Source organism: Mercurialis annua, linkage group LG8 (genome assembly GCF_937616625.2).
Source record: "Mercurialis annua linkage group LG8, ddMerAnnu1.2, whole genome shotgun sequence".
Lineage (NCBI taxonomy): Eukaryota > Viridiplantae > Streptophyta > Magnoliopsida > Malpighiales > Euphorbiaceae > Mercurialis > Mercurialis annua.
Genome location: NC_065577.1, coordinates 8,234,213 through 8,254,373, shown reverse-complemented (window position 1 = coordinate 8,254,373; position 20,161 = coordinate 8,234,213). Strand labels below are relative to the sequence as shown.

General features: G+C 31.2%; 1 protein-coding gene and 1 long non-coding RNA gene across 4 annotated transcripts; one reads left to right on the top strand and one right to left on the bottom strand.

Moving 5' to 3' along the window:
- Positions 1–3,261: 3,261 nt before the first annotated feature.
- LOC126659969 (uncharacterized) lies at positions 3,262–7,214 on the top strand. Its single transcript, XR_007635153.2, has 4 exons — positions 3,262–5,201; positions 5,296–5,349; positions 6,561–6,634; positions 7,037–7,214. It is a non-coding gene; the product is annotated as an uncharacterized LOC126659969 (long non-coding RNA).
- A 9,422-nt stretch (positions 7,215–16,636) lies between these two features.
- Positions 16,637–18,425, bottom strand: LOC126661293 (leucine-rich repeat protein 2-like). Of its 3 annotated transcripts, none has more exons than XM_056104046.1 (3): positions 18,166–18,423; positions 17,949–18,019; positions 16,637–17,427 (listed from the first exon to the last, which is right to left on the bottom strand). In XM_056104046.1, the coding sequence occupies exons 1-3, from the start codon at positions 18,378–18,380 to the stop codon at positions 17,384–17,386; spliced, it is 330 nt and encodes a 109-aa protein (XP_055960021.1). In that variant the 5' UTR covers positions 18,381–18,423; the 3' UTR covers positions 16,637–17,383. The 3 variants fall into 3 exon arrangements, with proteins under 3 accessions (XP_055960021.1, XP_050211071.1, XP_055960020.1); XM_050355114.2 differs by having other exon boundaries at positions 16,637–17,419; positions 18,166–18,421; XM_056104045.1 differs by having other exon boundaries at positions 16,637–18,019; positions 18,166–18,425.
- Between the last annotated feature and the right edge of the window lie 1,736 nt (positions 18,426–20,161).

Below are 20,161 nucleotides of genomic sequence, written 5' to 3'. Positions count from 1 at the left end.
AGGTTGGAGTCTCGGTTGCCCCCGAGCAGTTTTCTGCAGGTTTAAATGTTTATTTGATTTCCGCGAGGCTTGCTACGGGTTTTGGTACAACCATACTCATACCCTAGCGCCGGTCACGATTCATGAAATTGGGTCGTGACAAAGTTGGTATCAGAGCTTTGGTTTCAAACCAAGGCCATTTTGCATGTTACGTGTTTACTGTTTTATGGAATGTTAAGTTGTTGTGTCATAGGATCTACTGCGGAATTAGGATTCAAGTCCTGTCTTTTGAAACGTCATCATTTGTTTTCAAACTTTCCACCTTCACCTTTAGGAGTGTTGTTTGTCGGTCTTATGTGTTACGGATGCTTTACTTTGGAATGTTCATTATTTAATCATTGGGTGATTTGTTGGCCGTTGTGCCATATATGAGATATACTTTGGGTAATATTTTGTTGGCTGTTGTACCTTATATGGTGTTTACTTCGGGTGACGTTTTGGTTGGCTGTTGTGCCTTATATGGTGTTTATTATGGGTGATGTTTTATTGGCTATTGTGCCTTATATGATGTTTACCTTGGGTGATTATTTGTTTGTTTTCATGCTTGAATGATTACAAGCATATTTGATTGCTCTCTCCTTGTTGGTGAGTACACTTTGGCTTTAGCCGTATTTATTGGTTGCCATATAGGTTGACACATAAGAGAATACGTTAGGCGTTGGCCTTGTGTTGCTTTCAAAGGTTTTTTGTGTTAAATGTTTAAGCATGATTTGTGGCTACGCGTTGTTTGGTCACGCATTGGTTTTATTGAGAAAATAATTTTGATTTGATTGGTGTTTTGACACGAGAATTGGAAGGTAAGTCTAGTTTTAATACTTTCAAAAAAAAATGTGATTTTTGGTTATTTTCGAAGTAAAATAAATTTCACGTATTTCAGAATCTTAGGTTTGCTTGGTATTGACCAAAGATTATTTTCTAAATAATAATATTTATGAGATGATTCACCATTTTGAGGATTTAATATTGTTGTTGTTATTTTTTTTACCATGATGTGGTATGTCCACGTTGAAGCGTCGTTGGTCATATGTTTGGTATTTTTGTGGTTGGCTGAATTAGGTGTATACATAATGGTTGTGTGATTTACCTTTTTCACACTTTAGTTTTTGAATTGATGTTTAATACTTGGGTTAAGTGAGCTCCTATTTTTGAAAGAAAATTGAGATTTTATTTACATGCTTCTTTCCGAATTTATAAATGCTTTGAATACGTTTTATAATTGGTTGTTGTGGGTTTGACTTGGGTCACCCCAAAGTGGGAGTTGAGCTTGGTAGTTGTAATGACTCGGCTAACTCGGTGATTTATTAAATTGAAATACTTTGGAAATTTTAATCAATTGTTTCATGTAAATAATTTTTTTTAAAAAAGTGATTTTTAAACTGTGGAGTTCGACTAGAACTCGAAAACTATTGCGAATTAATTTAGGTTTGAAAAGAGTTTAAAATGCTTTCCTTTTGATCGATGTCATACCAAATGTTGATTTTATTACAACGATTCTGAGTATGTTGTGGCATGTTTTGTTTTGAGATTTGAGATATGACTAGATTATATGGGTTCTGTATGCCATGTCGGTCGTTATATAGTAATCAAATTGGATGTCTCATGCTCAATGCTTTTGCTGACATGTTAGTTGCCTTCAATGGTTATGATTTCTTATATGGAAAGATATTTGGATTAAATGCGGGATGAGGCATGCTTCGGTGATTTATGGTTAGGTGAAAATGATAACTTGTTGGTGTTGTTCGTGTTAGTATGTCTCGTATATTGGTTAAGTTTTGCTATGTTAGTTGTTTTATCTTGTTTGTCTCGTTGTGCGGATAGCACATGAGGTCGTCGCTAATAGGCGTTGCTTTGGCTTATCATTGATGATTGGTATTGATATTTAAGTCGAACTTTTGTTCAGCCCTTATGTTTTATTTTATTATTTTGTTTATGGGTCGAGATCTTTGGGTTTTGATATGGAAGATGAGGAAAGTATTTCTTTGGAACGGTTGGTGGTTCCTGATTATCCTAGATAAGGATATTGGAAATTCTGACACGAGGAGATATATCGGTGTATTATCACACTGGTGCTTATATTATGTTGGACGGCGCGATGCCGAAACTGAAAGTAAGTTTCGTAGATAATTATGGTATGTGTCGTTTTTATTGAAGTATAATTTCAGTTTGGTTGAGGTTAATTTGGAAATTATTTTCGCATAAGGAAATTTAGTGGTGTAGTCATTTTGATATGTTAAGTTAGTATCATATGATTTGGTGGTTGCAAGTATGTAATTTGGGAAATATTTCGAGGCTATCGAGTGCACATCTCACAGAGTGTAATGTCTAGCAAATGTTTATTGAGAAATTGATTTCAAATGTTTATTTGCTAAAGTATTTGAAATGTTTTTATCACGTAATTGTGCCCAGACATACTATGAACATGCATTTTTGTATGTCACGAATAAGAAATTGCATTGAGCACTGAGTATGTTCACTAAATAAAAAGAAAATTAATAATTGATACATGCATAATAGTACATGCATCACGTGCATAGAAATGATTAGAGTTGGATACCACTCTTTGGGGATGAGAGATGTCATCACCCTGGCGCACAATTACGTAAAATGGATTTTATCAATAAAGTGTTTTGAGGAAAATATTTTGAAACAAACTCGCGAGTCACTTTGGGATAAATGTATTTTAAATGATTTTGAAACTGTTACCGAAATATAGCTAGACAAATACTCTGTGATGATGGTGCTGAATTGATGATTACGTTATGATTGATTGGTTTGTAGTATCATAATTTTGTATTTCGTAGGAAGTAGTATTGGATATAAGGTTGCACTCTAGTTATTGTTGTAATATGTATGATAGGATTTTGAGGTCAGATTAGAAGGCTTACGTGCTAACTTCCGAGTTGTGATTTGAGAGTTGTTGGATTAGGGGATTTGGTTATGCTCCACGTGTGTGTATATATTGTCATTTTAAAAGAAGTTTTGTTTTTACATGTTCCATTTTGTTTAAACATTTTGATATACTTAAATAGAATATTGTGCGAGCGAGGATATTTTCAATATAAATTTATTTTCCCATTTTGACAAAGGATAAAATTTTATCAAGTTTTAATTAAAGAGAATAAAAAATTTGTTAGTTGAACAGTTTTATAGATTTGAAAACTTATTTGAAAGTAACGTGTAACTGTAAATTCAAATACGAATGTTTTAAAATTTTAATGTGTTCTCAAAACTGGAGTTTTCCCAACAGTAAAAGTATTTTGGTTTTAAATATAAAAGGAGTTATAAGATATTAATGTTTTTTAAAGAGAAGAGGGAAGTTGTAATGTTTTGTAATTTGAATTATTTCCCTATAAGTTTGGTTTTGAGCATAACCAATGACCCGATTACTGGTGAATGTGATTTAGGTGATCTCTTGTTAGCAAATTTTTATTTATATTTGGTGAAACAATTTTGAGAATTTCAGTTTGGTTCGGATTTATGAGTTAGTTGATTTGTGAATTCTGATGAGTAGGTTTCGACAGTAAAGGTTGGTTGATCAATACTGTTGATTGTAAATTTTTGCTATTGAAAGTGGGATATCGTTTCATTTGGTTGTTAAACCTTTTGTGTGCAGAATAAAATTTGGTTTGTACAAAATTGGTATGTATGTTGGTATTTAATTACCTTAGGTAACTTCGGGATGTATGCTTGCTTATGGTATGAGTGGAAGAATTTTTCTAAATGAGTTGGTTTGTATGTAGTTTGAAGATTTTGTTATCATTAGTTAAAGTGATATACTTCTTGGAATGTCATTATGTAGTACGTGTTTATGGATTCGTTAAGGTTAATGGTTTTGTCGAGTTTAGTCCTTGTCGTGTGTACAGCTTGATTCGCATGATGTTTTAAAGTTTGCTGGTATATTTTGGCGAGAACCTTATCTAATTAGTTTTGGACTAGATCGCTTGTTTGATATAACGAGTTTAATTATATGCTTTGATATGGGATAATAGGTGTAGGCATGTTAAGTAGGTGGCGAGAGTTGCTTGATGTTATTAATGAGGATTTCAAGATTTCCATTTTGAAGTGTTAGATTTTAGTATTGTAAGAATTACAATTTGAGTTTCGAGCTTGTCCTTGCACATTGTTAAGGTTGTTATGATAGCTGTTAAAACTCAAGCGAGTTTTGGTAACCTCCCTTGTGAGCATGTTTAATGTTTATAGTTAAATAATCTTGGAGGTTTATATTTTGTTTAATCAAGTAATAGTTTGGAGCACCGAACTGCCAAATTTATAATTTTGCGCACATGTGCGTTGTGTCGATTTGAGTTTGTTGATTTATGTAAGTGGTGTTTTGAGTTATCTTTTGAGGTACAACTTGTTAAGTTGTGTTTATGCAAGTGCATAAGTTGATGAGTAAAGGTATTGCTATGGTCCAGTTGGGTTGATCACTCATTTGAGAAATCTACTTGGGAGACATAACTCGTTTTGTTGAATTATTATATTTTACCTTCATTGGTTACTTGGGGTATCTTGTTTATGCATTTTCACGTTGGTGATGTGCGTTTTTTTTTGTTCGGCTTTTATATAATATTATGTTATGTTTTATGTGGGTTGTTTTTATGTTTTAAATTCGAGGACGAATTTTATATAAGTTGGGGAGAATGTAATACCCCGTGTTTTTCCGGCTTGTTCCGATGATTTTTTCGATGTGTTTCGGGTTGGTCCTTGGTGGTTGGTTCCTTGAAACCATGATTTGGTTTTCATAACCTTCGGTGTGTTGTTTTGATTAGGTTCTGAGCCTTATCGAATAAGTGTTTATGTGTTTTCCTGATATGACATGCTTTAGTAAAATGTCCATATCTCCCAATTGCACCGTCGGATCGGGCCGCCGTTCGGATATGTTGTTTCTGAGAGGATTTACTAAAATCTGGTCGGTCGGATCGTGTTTTTATTGAATTCGCGGGCGCGAACTATAGTTAGCGGTCGCTAACTAATGCTGTTGAAGTTAGCGGGCGCGAACTATACTTAGCGGGCGCGAACTTGCACTGTCCAGTTCGCTGTTTTTCTATTTAAAGACCTCTTATTCGACCTAAACTCTTTTCCTTCGACTTTTAAAACCCTAAAACGGCTGGAGTCATATTCTAACTCATTCCTATCAACATTCCTCTCAATTTTAATCCTTGGTAAGTGTTTGTAATCTTTCCTTTGTGGTTTTATCTCTAGTTCTTCAATTCTAGCAATTCTAAATCCTATATCCCTATATGTGTGTGGTTGTAGGCTGATTTGGGTTGATTGATTTCTGGGTTTTATTGTTCTTAGTCTAATCAAGAGGTATGTGGTTCTAATCCCTTCTTATATGGTGTAGAGATTGCTAAATTGTTGTATGAATCTATACTTGGGTGTTTTGGCTTTATATTTTCTGTTTTGCTTTGATTTGAAATTCTGGAAATAATCTATGTGTATTGGTTGTGACTTATTGATGTTGGCTATACATTGGATGATTGGAATACTTGTTTGATTGAAGGGTTATATGGAGTTGTTGTCGTTCTTGATTTATAATTCTGTTTTAAGCCTTTATTAAAAATCTGGAAATTTCAAAGTAAATGAATCATAGTTGTTAGATGTTTAACAATACATTGGGTGATTGGAGGAATCGTTTAAATGAAATAATGTATCACTTGGGTTAAGTTGTGAATTGAATTCTATTTTGAACTTTAAACTAAAAGCTGAAAATGTTATTTTGAAGGTTAAAAGATTGTTAATGGGAAATTCCTACTTTGGGTGATTGGATATAATTGACTAAGGCTAGATTATATGTTAAAGGTGGTTTTAATTGGAATAAAACGTTGTTTTAAGAATATTTACATATGACTGGAAATCGTTTGAGTATATAAAGGATGTTTGTTTACCTTGGGTTATTTGGATAACAAATTGTTGATATGTTTAAGGTAGAATTATTTTACAATGGTTTTAAAGGCTATTTAAGTGTACAGTTCAGATTTGAGTTTATTATTTCAATGTGTTTTGGAGTCATGTTTATTTACATTTATGTGTTTTAATTGAGAAATATGAACTCCAGGTGGAATTGTCAAGTGTTGACAGTCTATTGGTTATTGTTGCTATTTGTGGTATTGGTTTGAATTTTGGTTAAGCTTATAGTGAGTTCCTTGTTTTCAAATACATTGGTTTCATTTTAAAGGATTTAACTTTGGATTTTACTCTGGTTGGGTCGGGTTAGACTTGTGTCGCCCGACATGTTGTGTTAAGCATATAGTTGATATATGGCTAACACACTACTCTGGGATATGTTGGATTTCGAAAAGGTGTTGTTGAATTATATTACTCTGGATTGTTTTTTTGAAAACGAGAACTCACCTAAACTTAACTAGTTATTGTATTGGTTGGATATGTATGTACTTTGGCTTTGGGATTACTGTGTTTCGAATGTTGATCTTTGGTTGTGTTAAGATGCTAGTCCTATATGGTGTCTAGTAATCTTAGAGTTAGGGGTTGTTCAAATTTTAACATATACATTGTTTTAGACCCGTCGACTGCTCGTGCTTCGGAGCCTACGCAGGGTTAGCTGTTTGCCAAGATTCACGTGGATAAGCAAGCAGTGAGTTTGTAGTGCTATTTACCGCTTTATTAAGTACCGCAATTTATTTTAATATTATAAATGCTTTTGAACTGTTTTAAGCGATTATGGATCTGGATTGAAACGAGCTACTCGATAGGCTTGTATCGAGACTGTGTGCACCGGTAAGTACTCTGGGAAACGGCAGACTAAAGTTTTGCTTACGCTGGTATAAATATATGACGAGGATTTGTTCCCGTCCACTCTGGGTTTATCGGTATGCTATGTCATACTTACGCTGGGATCATTTCAATACTGTTTTCCATAATCATACTATATTAGTATAAACTGTTTTGATTTAAGGGTTTTAAACTTAGTAAATGTAAATAGTATTGCGAACTCATCTCAGTATATCTGACCCCGTTGTTTTCCCAAATTTTCCAGGTTTATGATTTGAAAGCTGGTCCACTCCGATTCTTTTGATTCTTCGGAGGTTTTTATGTTATTTAACTAGTTACTGTTTTCGAACTCTTAGACCGCAGTAGAACTAGTTTATTTATTACATCTGATATTACACTTTGGGATTCTCGATATATTCGATTATTTATATTTGGCGTGATTACTCCGGATTACGATATTGTTATATATAAGCCATGCTGTTGAACATTTAAGATATTTAAGTTATTTATATTTGAACTGTATTATAAATTGCTAGACCTAGGTTGGAGTCTCGGTTGCCCCCGAGCAGTTTTCTGCAGGTTTAAATGTTTATTTGATTTCCGCGAGGCTTGCTACGGGTTTTGGTACAACCATACTCATACCCTAGCGCCGGTCACGATTCATGAAATTGGGTCGTGACAGAAAGGCATAACATTTTCATAACCAATAAGTCAATATATCAAAAGGATAATATCTCAACCATAATCAAATCCTTATATTGATTTAAATCAACACATCTTTCATTTATAAACAACATTGCATAATGTATCGTTTAAAACGTTCAAAGAAACATTTTATCGAACACCTTTCGTGCAATATCAAAACAACATATATAAACATTTAAAACACAATAAACCTTAACACTTTGAATATCAAAATAGCAAATTTATTTCAGTAGCAAGGGCTAGTATATCTACTCACCACACATCAACCAAAACTAGTCCAAAATATCGTCAAAAGCTGCCTTACTATCTACTTGCACCGTCGTTGCCAAAAGCACCTAAATAAGTAATGTAAACCACAAAACACCATCACAATCACATATACATACTTATACAGATATCTAATACTGATTCGACCTAAATTCAGACCCTACAAATTTATTTTTATATGATTTATGACTTGAAAACAAATCTGCTTTAGTAGAAAGAACATTAAGCCTCTATTCAAACATGTCCTGTGAATAGTATAGACATAATTTTAACAACCCCTTAGGTGAACTTTTAGCCCTTTGAGCCTAGAATCCAAATTAAAAAGAATTTCATCATTTCGACATCTTAGTAATGAATTATACTAGTTTTAGTAAGGTGAGGTCAAACTGCTTTTACAGTTGAAGTAATAAAATGTCGAGGTCATTTTAGGTATCAAAATGATAGATTCAGATCAACCTGAAAAAAATTTGTAGTAAACACTCTAACGTTTCTATGGAATCAAGAAATACTTGATTTGGAGTTATATAACTCGACTTATGTGCAAATTACAGAAGCTAAAATTTCTGTCACAAAACAGAACAAGACCACAACTATGTATAAAATAGCTCAAAGCATAAATAGATGAAAGAACTTACCAATTCTACTTTCCCACACCTTATAATGACTTAGAGCATTGATAATTGAGGTTTATCTTCTGAAATGAAGTTAGGGATAAAAGGATTTCGAATTTTCTCTCTTAGGTTTTAGGTTTCATCATATGTAAGAATAAAGAGGTGCTTTTTAACTTACTGTAAACACTTATCCTTATATAAAATTTTTTAGGATATTTATAATGTTTGAAATCAGAAAATGAATAATGTTACTTTTAGTACTTTATCAATTCCAAGAGTTCAGTTGAAACCTTAAAGTTTCAATTCGTTTCAAACTCATGAAATCAACTTAGTTACCGACAAACTCCCATTTCAATTGACATGCTAAATAAACTCTAGCATTTTAATGCATGATAATGAATGTTTAATGAATGCATAATCTAATATTAGAGTATGGGTGTGACAAATATAGGGTGAATGTTTTAAAAAACTTAATGCATCTAATGTGAATCTGCAAATTAAAAATCTACAAATGGAATGGTTTTATTACAATTTACCTTCTGAAAAGTTATGATAATCATTAATTTGTAAGTAGGAATAAATGAAATTAACTTAAAAAATTAAATACAACCAAATAAAAACGATCATCTTGATTAAATTAGTTTTTTTAAAAGTAAGGTTTAATACGGTGCATATAAAGTATCATTTAGCAATGAACAAAGGATCACTTTCACCTCTGAACTTGCGTCAAAGTATCAAAAAAGTCCAAAGCTGGAAAACCGGATCACTTATACCCTGAACTTGTGTAAACCGGCTCAAAAAGCCCCTTGTGCTGATGTGGCACCTTAATTGGAGAGTGGGCTTTTAATTAATATTTTTTATCCTAATTAATCTCAATTAAATCCTAATTAATTGCAATTAAAACCTAATAAATTACAATTAATCCCTAATTAATTCAGGGGCCTTTTTATCCTTTTTATCAATTTTTTTTATTTTTTTTCGTTCCGGCGAGGAGGAGGAGGAGCCTCCTCGCCTGAACTTTTCTTAACAGATCCTCACCTGAGGATCTGTAATAGATCCTCAGGCGAGGATCTGTCAACAGATCCTCAGGCGAGGATCTGTTGAAGAACAGATCCTCAGGTGAGGATCTGTTCTTGAACATCTGGAAGAACAGACCCGCGGGTCTGTATTTTAAAAAAAAATTAAAAAAAATTAATTTTTTTATGTATATTAAAAAATTAGGGTTAATTTGTTAATATTTTAATATTGGGGTTAATTAGTTAATTCAGATTTTAAAATTTGGGGATTAATTTGTTATATATTGAAAATTAGAGGGTTAATTTGTTGTTTTAGATTTTAGAATAATAGGGATTAAATTGTACTTTTTTAATTATTAGGTCTTAATTTGTAATGTTTAAAAAAAATAGGAACATTTTAAACTTTTTTCTTTCAAAAACCACCCTAGGCAACAAAACCACTATGAAAAACCGGAGAGTGTAGTACACTCTCTTAGGTGAGAGTGGGGAGGGGGGTTTTTGACCCGTTTTACACAAGTTCAGGGTATAAGTGATCCCTTTTTCCAGCTTTGGACTTTTTTGATACTTTGACGCAAGTTCGGGGATGAAAGTGATCCTTTATTCATTTAGCAATTGTGCAAGAGAAAAGTGTCTATTATATCGCCTGACGTTTTAAAATAAAAACTGCAACATGTACTTTTCAATTATATCTCATGTTGTCAGCTCTATTTCATTAGTTGATTTGATAAAATTTGTTATAGTTTATTAATATTCATTATGTTTTTTTGTTTTGAGAATTTTCATTAAATCTATTTTGATTTATTCAATTAGATTAGGAATCACTAAAATAACTAATTCAAAATCTATTAACTTAATTTTTATATCAAAAATTTTATATTATTAATTATTTTAAAAGTTTTTGATTAAATTTACGGGGCGGGCTGCTTAAGAAATAAGATAGGATGGTTGTCCCGTCTTTTCCTTTTCTGATTCTACATTTGGATGCTATGAAAATAAAATGGTTGTATAATTTTTAATATCTAACGCTATTTTTTTTCTATTCTCCCTTTTTAGTTGGTATGATAAAAAAATTATAGTTTTAATATAAAAAGATATACAGTTCGTACGATAAAAAAAATAACAAAATAAATTAATTTTTAATCCTAAATATAAAATCAAGTACTCAAAATAAATTTATTCTCATGCTATCTTTTTTTCTTTGGCATAAAATTATGCATTCATTAATCTATTTCTCTTTCAAATAACCATTAATTAATGCGTTCAAATAAAGAAAAACAATTATAAGTTTACTCTTTAAAAAAGTGATGATTATCATTCATTAATAATGGAAACCGAATTCCACTATAAGTATAATAAAACTGAGTTATACAAGATCCACTCATCTGAGTGAATCTAAGGGCTCGCCCAAAACAAAAGCCCAATGATAACAGCACCTGGTCTAAGAGACCTCGCCGTGTCTGTAGACTAAAATACGAGATCACATGAATCCTCAGCAAGGCCGAATCTCTTAGGATTCGGTAAGATCCGAGATCAAGTTCAAAGCGCGTCGCGGTAGACCTGATCACTCAGAAATGGAATAATATCTAGAAGATCAGGTATACAGAATCACTTTCCTACTTGGAGTGAGTACTTCGGGTCGCCCATCCGTTCCCAGATGACATGTAAGTAAAATTGTGATGATAATCATGTTAAAAAGCTCATATTATTAACCTAATCAAGTATATTGCAGCTTTTTGCTATGTTATCTCCCTAGAGCTATTCTTGAAGTTTGGGCAAATAGGAAACTTGTTGTGGGTCAATCACCTATATGGAAAGGAATCAGATGCTTTTGTTGCCTTGACGCAAACAATTGGTATATTTTTATATCTAATGTTGGATTTATTATCGGCAATGGAAAAACAATCTCTCTATTGCAAGATGATTGGTCAATGGAATAGCAGCAGCTCTTTTCCCACGGTTATTTCAAATATCTAACATGAAACAAACTTCAATCAGTAACATGTTGTCCTCCGCTTGGAGATGGTGAAGGAGGCTGAGACTGGCAGAATCCGAACAGCTGCTGGAACTACAGTTTTTGTTGGAGCAGAAATAGCAGGTCGGTGATGCTGTTGTCTAAGATTTTGAAGACCTGCAAGATGAATTATCGTGGAAGATGCACAGTAGAGGGTTTACTACTCTTGGTATGTCTAAATTGTCCAGGTACAGTAACAACGCAGTTTCTTTATCTTCTGTAGAAGCCTTTTGTCACAGCTGGAAATCTGAAGCTCCACCAAGGATTAAATTTTTTATGTAGTCGGCTTTACACAATAGTATTCTGACACTCTCTTTTCTTGCTTCTCGAAGAATCATCGTGGATAGTAATGTAGGGTGTGGTATTTGTGGCGACGTAGAAATGCAAAATCATATTTTCTGCATTGTATTTTTGCAAGAAAAATACGGTATGAAGTTTTTCAAAAATGGGTTTATATTGGATGATGCCTTCTTCTTTACAAGATTTCTTTTTTCAATGGATCGCTATAGTTCCTTATGGAGGTTGTTCAAAACTTTGGATTACAATTTGGATAATCTTTATTTAAAAAATATGGAAGTATAAAGAAGAATTTTTGAGTGGAAGGATTCTTCAACGACGGATGTGGTTTTTCAATGTTTTCATAGTGCGACTTTCTTGTAAAATGTAATCACCCTTCATTTGTTTATTCCGGGTTAGACGTTTTCAGAAATCCGGATTCTATTTTCATGTAGCTTCTTTTCTCCTCAATCGGAGTCGTAGCTTTAAGTGGGGTAAGTTTTGATTTGTGGAGTTTTTCCACGCCTTGTGACTTTTAATAAAACTTTTATTCATAAAAAAACGTAGAAATATATATAAAAAGAAAATGAATATAATAAATGAAAATATTGATTGATAAAAATGATAATAATAAATTATAATATTTTTAACAAAATACAAAAATTAAATCAGGAAAAAAACAAAACAAAAACATAAATTTAATAAAATTAACTGAATGAGATAAAATGAATCTGACAGGTATATGGTATAATAAGAGATATTACATTTAACAATTAGTAAACAATTAAAAGTGTGTATTTGTTTAGTTTGATAGTACTATAGCTCGTTTCGAAACTATTTGTAGTCAGTCAGAAACTACAACAGTCAATTCACCAATATATATATATATTTTTGGTAAATTATATTTGTATTAGCACATCCACAAAATCGTGGAAAGCAAACGGCCGAAGCCAAAAAAACTAAGAATTATTACAGAAAAAATCAAAGCATCGAAAAACATCATTTTCCGAATTATATTATTAATATCCTATTTTTTATTTGTAAATAAAAGTGTGTATTTGTTTAGTTCGATATTATAGCTTGATTTAAAACTATTTATTCTGTTAGAAACTCCAACATTAACCCTAAGGCGTAGAGAGTTGGTAAGGCGCTTTTCTATCTTAAGTGAGGTCGCGGGTTCGAACAGTACTCATGTATGCAGCCGTTTAAAACTTGGGGCCAGAGTTTGCCTCCTGTAAAGGACCTACACGGCTCGAGTGGTGATTAATCTGAATGTGGAAGGTTTAAAGGTGCCGTTTTATAGTTGAGATCCGTTCAGGAAACCTCATGAACTCTATACCAAAAAAAAACTCCAACATTTAATTTATCAGTAATAATATATATTCTATCTTTAACAAATAAAAAATAGCATATTCATAACATACATTCTATTTTTATAAAAACTAGTTTTTCCTAACACATGCGCTGCACGTGGTTTTTTAATTTGACATTAAATGTGATGTTTATTTGAGAGTTTTCAATATAATTTTATGATTTTGTATCATACTTGTATTTAATATAAATAAGCTAATGTATAAGAAGACTTTATAGTGTTATTCAATCTCTCATCTATTAACATATTTTATATTATAATTAAACCGAAATATAAAGATTTGGCGATTTCAATTCTCTCACTGACATTAGAATAATGTGAATTTACAGCTTTAAATGCGACATTAGTTATCGTGTAAATTTTGCCTCTTTCAAACCAATTGAGCTTTTTTTCCGTTTTATTGAATAGATAGCTTGTATTTTGTTTTTTTTTTTAATATCAACTAATATGATATTTCATTATTTGATTATTTCAATAGATGAAAATGGAATTGAAATTAGTCTAATAAAAAAAGAAAATATTAAAGTTTTAGCCCGAATATTATAACATGATTATTCAATGTTTATTGAAAGTTATTATATTCTTGTATTTATAATGGTGTATTTGTGAAATTCATGGATTAGATACCAATTAATAAGTAGTGTAATTCCTTTTAATATTAGGACTACTCACCTAAATCTTAATATTTATCCTGGAAGGATTAGGAATATCAACTTAAAGCACATATATTTTTGTTTGTTTAGGTCTCTGTATTTATTAAGCACACTTATTTTATATGTTTATATCTTTGTATTCGTTAAGCATAAGTATTCTTGTATGGAAAGTGCATCAAAATTAGGAAAATAGAGGGTATTTTTGTCCATTAAGAGAAGTGTTCCCCCGCTAATACACTTTTATACATGTTATAGATTATAGATTATAGATTAGCATATAAAAGGGTCTTCTTAGTTATATCATATGCACAAAGAAACGTCCCTATATATATATATATATATATATATATTCTAGTTTCGCATTACGTGCTATGCACGTGGCTCGTAACGCAACTCGTCAATACATATATTAGTAAGTTTATTATAATTATATCAATTTTTAATTTATAATTAATATTAAATTAATTAAGAATTTTTGTAAAAGTAAATATAATATATTCGGTTATTAAATTTTTTTCCATACTGGATTTATTCTTCTTTTGGTTTTATAATAATCATAATTAAATAATTAACTTAATTTTATTAATAGTATCTTTAAAAATAATAAGATAGAAATTTAAATAATATTATATTGACCAAATACAGTATTTTAATTTTATAATTCAATCAAACTAAAAGATAGGTATTCCTACTAATTTGGAGACAATTTAGTTATTATTTACATATTAAAAACTAAATTGGAGATAATTTAGCTACATATTCTAATTAGAACTTTAATTACAATAGTAATTAATTAAATAACTAATTAGTTAATGATTATAAAACCTTTATTTAGTAATGAACTGAAAAGGATTATTCAGTAAATTTTGCCTGTCCCCCTCCTCTCCATCCGTACTTTTATATATAGTATAGAAGATATATATTTAGCAGAGGTAGAATTTCTATGTTAGTTGTTAGCGGAGATTAGCGAAAGTTAATTAGTACCAAATTTATTTTTAACCAGGCAAATCACGGCCTGAGTAAAAGTCGGGGTTTAGACCCCTGACCTCGCGAGTGCACTTATAAGACCAAGTCCTTACGTGCAACGTCCCTATATAGACTTACAAAGAAAATTAACATAAAGAATTCGGCAACATATGATATTAAAACTAAATAAAAAAATTGTATTAAATTAATAAAATTATATAAACTAAAGTAGATATAGTATTATTAAAGTGGATAAAATTATTGTAAACTTGTTATAGAGAACGAATAGAGGGTTGCTTCTCCAATATCTCTTTCTCATCAATTTTCATGGTCAAGCCTAGCATGGTCTTCCAAGTCGAGGATTATTCCCAAAGCTATACATATAACAGACCTCAAAATTCAGTGAATTTAAATATATATCGATCACTATTTACCGAATTTCAAAAAAAAAATCGTTAAACAAATAGAAACTTTAGAAATATATTTTTTTATTCATAAATCATAAGCTCACCGTTTAAAAATAAGGTGTTCAAATCCTCGAGGTATTGTTCCACAAAAATTGTTGTTCGTTAGATCCCTGTAATTTTTTACAATTTAATCAACAGAAAATATATTCATTCAAGTGACTTTTATTTAGAGCCTCTTAATTAGAGGTATTAAAATTCCAAATATAAACATAATATATTTATTTAAAAGACACACATTGATCAACTCTATTTAAGAAACATATAAAATTTAGATATTTATTATATGTTTCATACATATATGTTCAAGTTATATATAATGACTAACCCATTAATTAAATTAATTTAAACATATTTTTACACGTTATGCGAGTTAATCTTAATTGATTTAATTCATTTTTTATTTCAATATGATAGACCTATTAATGATCCAAATTACCTCGCCTAAACTCAAGTAAGACCTGTTAATTTCACATCGTTTTGTTGAAACGAGTCATGTTGAAAATTGTCAATCTTACTATTGTTTGTTCCAACTTTTTACCTTTCGATTTAAACGGGAATGTTTTTTTTTCAGTGATTTGATAAAATAGAAGTTATATTAAATTAATGGAATTAGAAAAATACGTACAAACCGCGGAGGCTTGAAATTGTAGCAAGTTCGGAGGGTATGGGTCCAGTCAATCGGTTGTCATTGAATACCCTGTGCAAGTAGAAACAATAATTAGAAGAAACCTATGTGAATTTTGTTAGCGAAAACCGCAAGTGTACGGTGTCGCAACTAGTAATACTCCGTAAGACCGAGGTCGAATCCTACAAGGATGAGAGGTTTAAAGTGAGTGAAATATGATTTTGAAATCCAATTCCAAGGTAGTTTATTTGGACTTTGAACAATTAAAACATTAACTAAAGCAAACACAATTACTAAACAATTTAACTAGAAAAATGCAATAAACAAGTGATTGAATGATTAAGATAAACTATGGATAACGAGCTTCAGGGGTGATACTACGATTAACCAATTACTATCAAGGGGTCGGACTATGGCTTCTAAACGCGAACCGAGTTTTTTCTAAATCGCAACTCCCGCTCTCTCGAGCCTCAAAGAGTTACAAAACCACAACTAATTAAGCTCAACCTACTCTCGTAGCACTAAACACAATTAGAGTCAATTCGCAATTAAACACAACTCATAGGCCACCTAATTACTAACCCACTCTCATGGTGTTACTAATTAAGCATCTAATTAATTAATTCCAATTAATAAACCCTCTCTCAAGGTGAAAATTAATCTACCAACAAATACTAGGAGATCAATCTAGCATAGGCATTAAGCAATTAATTAGAACACACAAGCCAAACCCTAACCAAATCTAGAAATTATTCAACCATCATATCAACCCCCCAAACATGGAGGTTTTAGCTACTCATGGCAAAGTTAAAATCAACAAACAACCAAAAATAATTAATAAACATAAAGAAAGAATTAAGTACCTCTTGAAGACAATAAATGAGTAGAGACATTAGTTAGAAAAGATAAAACTTCATTAAATTGCAATATCCATATAATAAAAGCTTAAAATGTTCATCAATGGGAGATACTAAAAATGTTGGAAATGATGAAGAAGATGGTGGCTCAAAACCCTAAAATTAATCTACTCCTAAAAATGACTAAAAATGTGTAGAGAATAAGTGATGTATGTATTTACATGATAAGTGATACCCTAAAGGTGAGAGATAATGAGCCTTATATAGGCAAAAACAAAAGAGGAAACATAAAAGACATTCTAGTACACGTTTTGTTGGGCTAAATAAGGAAAATGTTCAAAGCAAAGCTCTAAACTCGAATTTTGGTCTTTTCTGAGTTTTCTTCATGTCTCTATCGAGAAGCTTGTTGAGAAGTGCTTCTTGATCGAGACCCAATTTTGGCTTGCTCTCTGTTTCTTTTTGTAACACTGGTCTCTATCGAGAAGCTCATCTGAACATGCTTCTCGATCGAGACATGCACAAAAGTTTGTCTTGAAAGAGACACTATTTCTGCTGCGCAACGACTGACTTCAAAACTTCATAACTCTTTGTAGACACCTCCAAATGAGCTGATTCTTGAACCGTTGGAAAGATTAGGATGTCTACTTCAACGTTCATGAAGAACACAATTCATTTGAAGCTTCTAGCTAGTCCATATTCGTCAATTAGTGCAGCGGGGTCATATTTTCAGGTTTGCAAATGTGCTTTCGGCATCTCTTTACTTCGGAAACCTTCGGAATGCTCAAATTAAACCCAAAACTCATTGATTTCCATGTATTTAACCTGAAATACTAAAACACACAATAAGACATATAATAGCTCAATTATAACAATAAAAGCATATTAGAAAGACCAAAACCGATATAGAAAATTTGAGTATTTCTACTCCTATCAAATTTCCATATGAAACATACAGGTGATTGAACGGGTTGAAACACAATACAAAAATTAAACAATTTATATATATATATTAACACGTTTAATTTAGTGAATCGATTAGGAATCATACAAACAAGGCTCCTTTATTTATTTATTTATATAACTCGAATATAGATCATATTAACATAGCACATTTAATTCATTTGACTAAATTCGTTGAATGTGAATAACACTAATAGAACATTATAATACGACGCAACACATTTTACCCAGTGTCGTAAATGGATTGAACATATTCGTGTATCAATTTGCAATACGATAAATTTTAAGTCGTAACATCTATGTTGATGTGTTTATGACACAAACATGTTTAACCTCAACACACAAAAAAGAAAAAGAAAATTATAAAATTGTTGAAACAATAATAACATACAGATACTGCAAGCTTTGCAGCGCTTTAAGATCGGTACCAGATGGCCGCTTAGACTTGCATGCCCCAAGTCTCTGTTCATCAAAGCATCAAATACAAAAAAATGATTCTACTAATATATGCAATACATATTATAAATATATGTTTGTAGACAATGGTGGAGTCAGAATTCTAATGGGTGAAAAAAACTAAATAAAATGGTAGGTTATAATATACATACATTCGAATAACTTGACTGTCGGAATTGCACGTTACATGAAAATAAAGGCAGTAATCTTGCGCCGGATCCCAGGATTGTAGAACATTCAAAGGATCTACGAGGCTACCCTTTAGAGCCATCAATGCGTCTCCTTCGGCGTTCCCGTACCCTGATGGAACTAATGTAAGCATTATTGCTGCACACAACATAAACATATTACTCATATTTGATGCCATTTTTGTCTACTGAAATTGAATGAATGAGAAACTTTATGAATTGGTCTCGCAATTTATACTTCAGATTGTGATTCTAATATTAGTAGTTTATGTTCATTTGAAGCATGCATGATATACGGTCATTTGGATAATTTCTTTAATTGTTTGTTAATCATAATGTGTTAAATTTAGATGTTGTCTAATTCCTAGTTATAGTGATAAAATCAAAATTAATTATAACAGGAAGAAAATATGAATATAATCCGTGCCTTTTTATGCCTTTTGCCAATAATAGGTTTTGACCTTTTTAAGCAAATATTTTACCGAGTCAATACGATTATTCATATAAATTATAGGAGAAATTACTAAAGACTGCGGTAACACCATCTTTAACCTATACTAGTACGGAACCCTCCCGTTGCTTCGGGCAGTCCCTATTCAAAATTGAAGCACAACAACTGAATTAACTGATATAAAATTTATAAATATTTATAAATATTTAATAATAGCCTTAATAATAAGTAACTAATCAAATGATATATTTATTTAATACTCTATAGTCTTAATAATATGCACGGGGACAAAATTAATATACCATTACAAATAAAGTTTAGCGGCATATGTAGTCTTATACATTTCCGAATATATAAGAACGTATTTAAACTAAAAATATACAAACAGAAATATTAATTCACTCTTGTAGTAAAAATAACTATAAATAATATGAAATATTATATTTTCAAAAAAAATAATCAAAATATACAATACTTATGATTAATTTATTAAAACATATCTACAGTGTCCTTTTTAATTTTTAAAAGTAAATTATTATAAAGCCATTATATCTAATCCTCAAATAATAAAATTTTGAGAATATTCAGATAATTTTATCCTTAATTAATACTAAATATAATATTTTATTTTTATATAAAATAAAAAAGTTGCCCATTTTTTCTATCTGGACGAAAGAAGTAACGATTAATATTGCAATAATTGAATATATAAAAGCACACTGATATTATTATATTATAAAAGATCATATGCAATTTAATTGCATTTCGGATATAATACTGTGCCATATTCAATTAATAACATACTTTAATAAATTAATATGATATTTAATTTAAGAGTAATTTTTAAATTCATTCAAATTTGCTATTAAAGATTTCAACGGAGCACATCAGTCTAAATGTTGGAGCTGAAAAGGGAACATGCTTAAATATGTTCATGTGCCATGCCATGCGGGAAGGAACGGTGAAGTTGCAGCACATTTCAAAAGAAAAGGAGGAGATTACAGCCGATCAAGGATTGACCGGTGAATCGAGCCGTTGATTGTACTAAATTCATGCAACCATTAGATGAAAACATACAGATATCTAACACCATTCGATCGTTCAAAATAAATAAATTATAAATTTGAAGTCTGAAATCTAGTACTGGAAAAACCATACACAACTCATTTCAGCATAAAAACAATAAAAAGAGAAAACTCTCCTGTTTTGCATCATCTCGTTCTTTCATTTCTAAATATGAGAGGACAACGTTGTAATTAATTTTTCCAGTGCTACAGTAAGGAACTCATACAGATTCTTCTCCCTCGCGCGCGGCTCACAAACCGAACAATAAAATTCACATTACATAAAAAACAATGCAAGTCTTAATAAAAATAAATGCATTAGGAACATTTCAGGGTCCGTCAACGCGATAGCTTATGAAACGTGACAAGAAAAACAAAGTTTCAAAATAAATACCAAACTCAATAATAATAATATGATGATGCCCACTAAAATTTATTTAGGTGG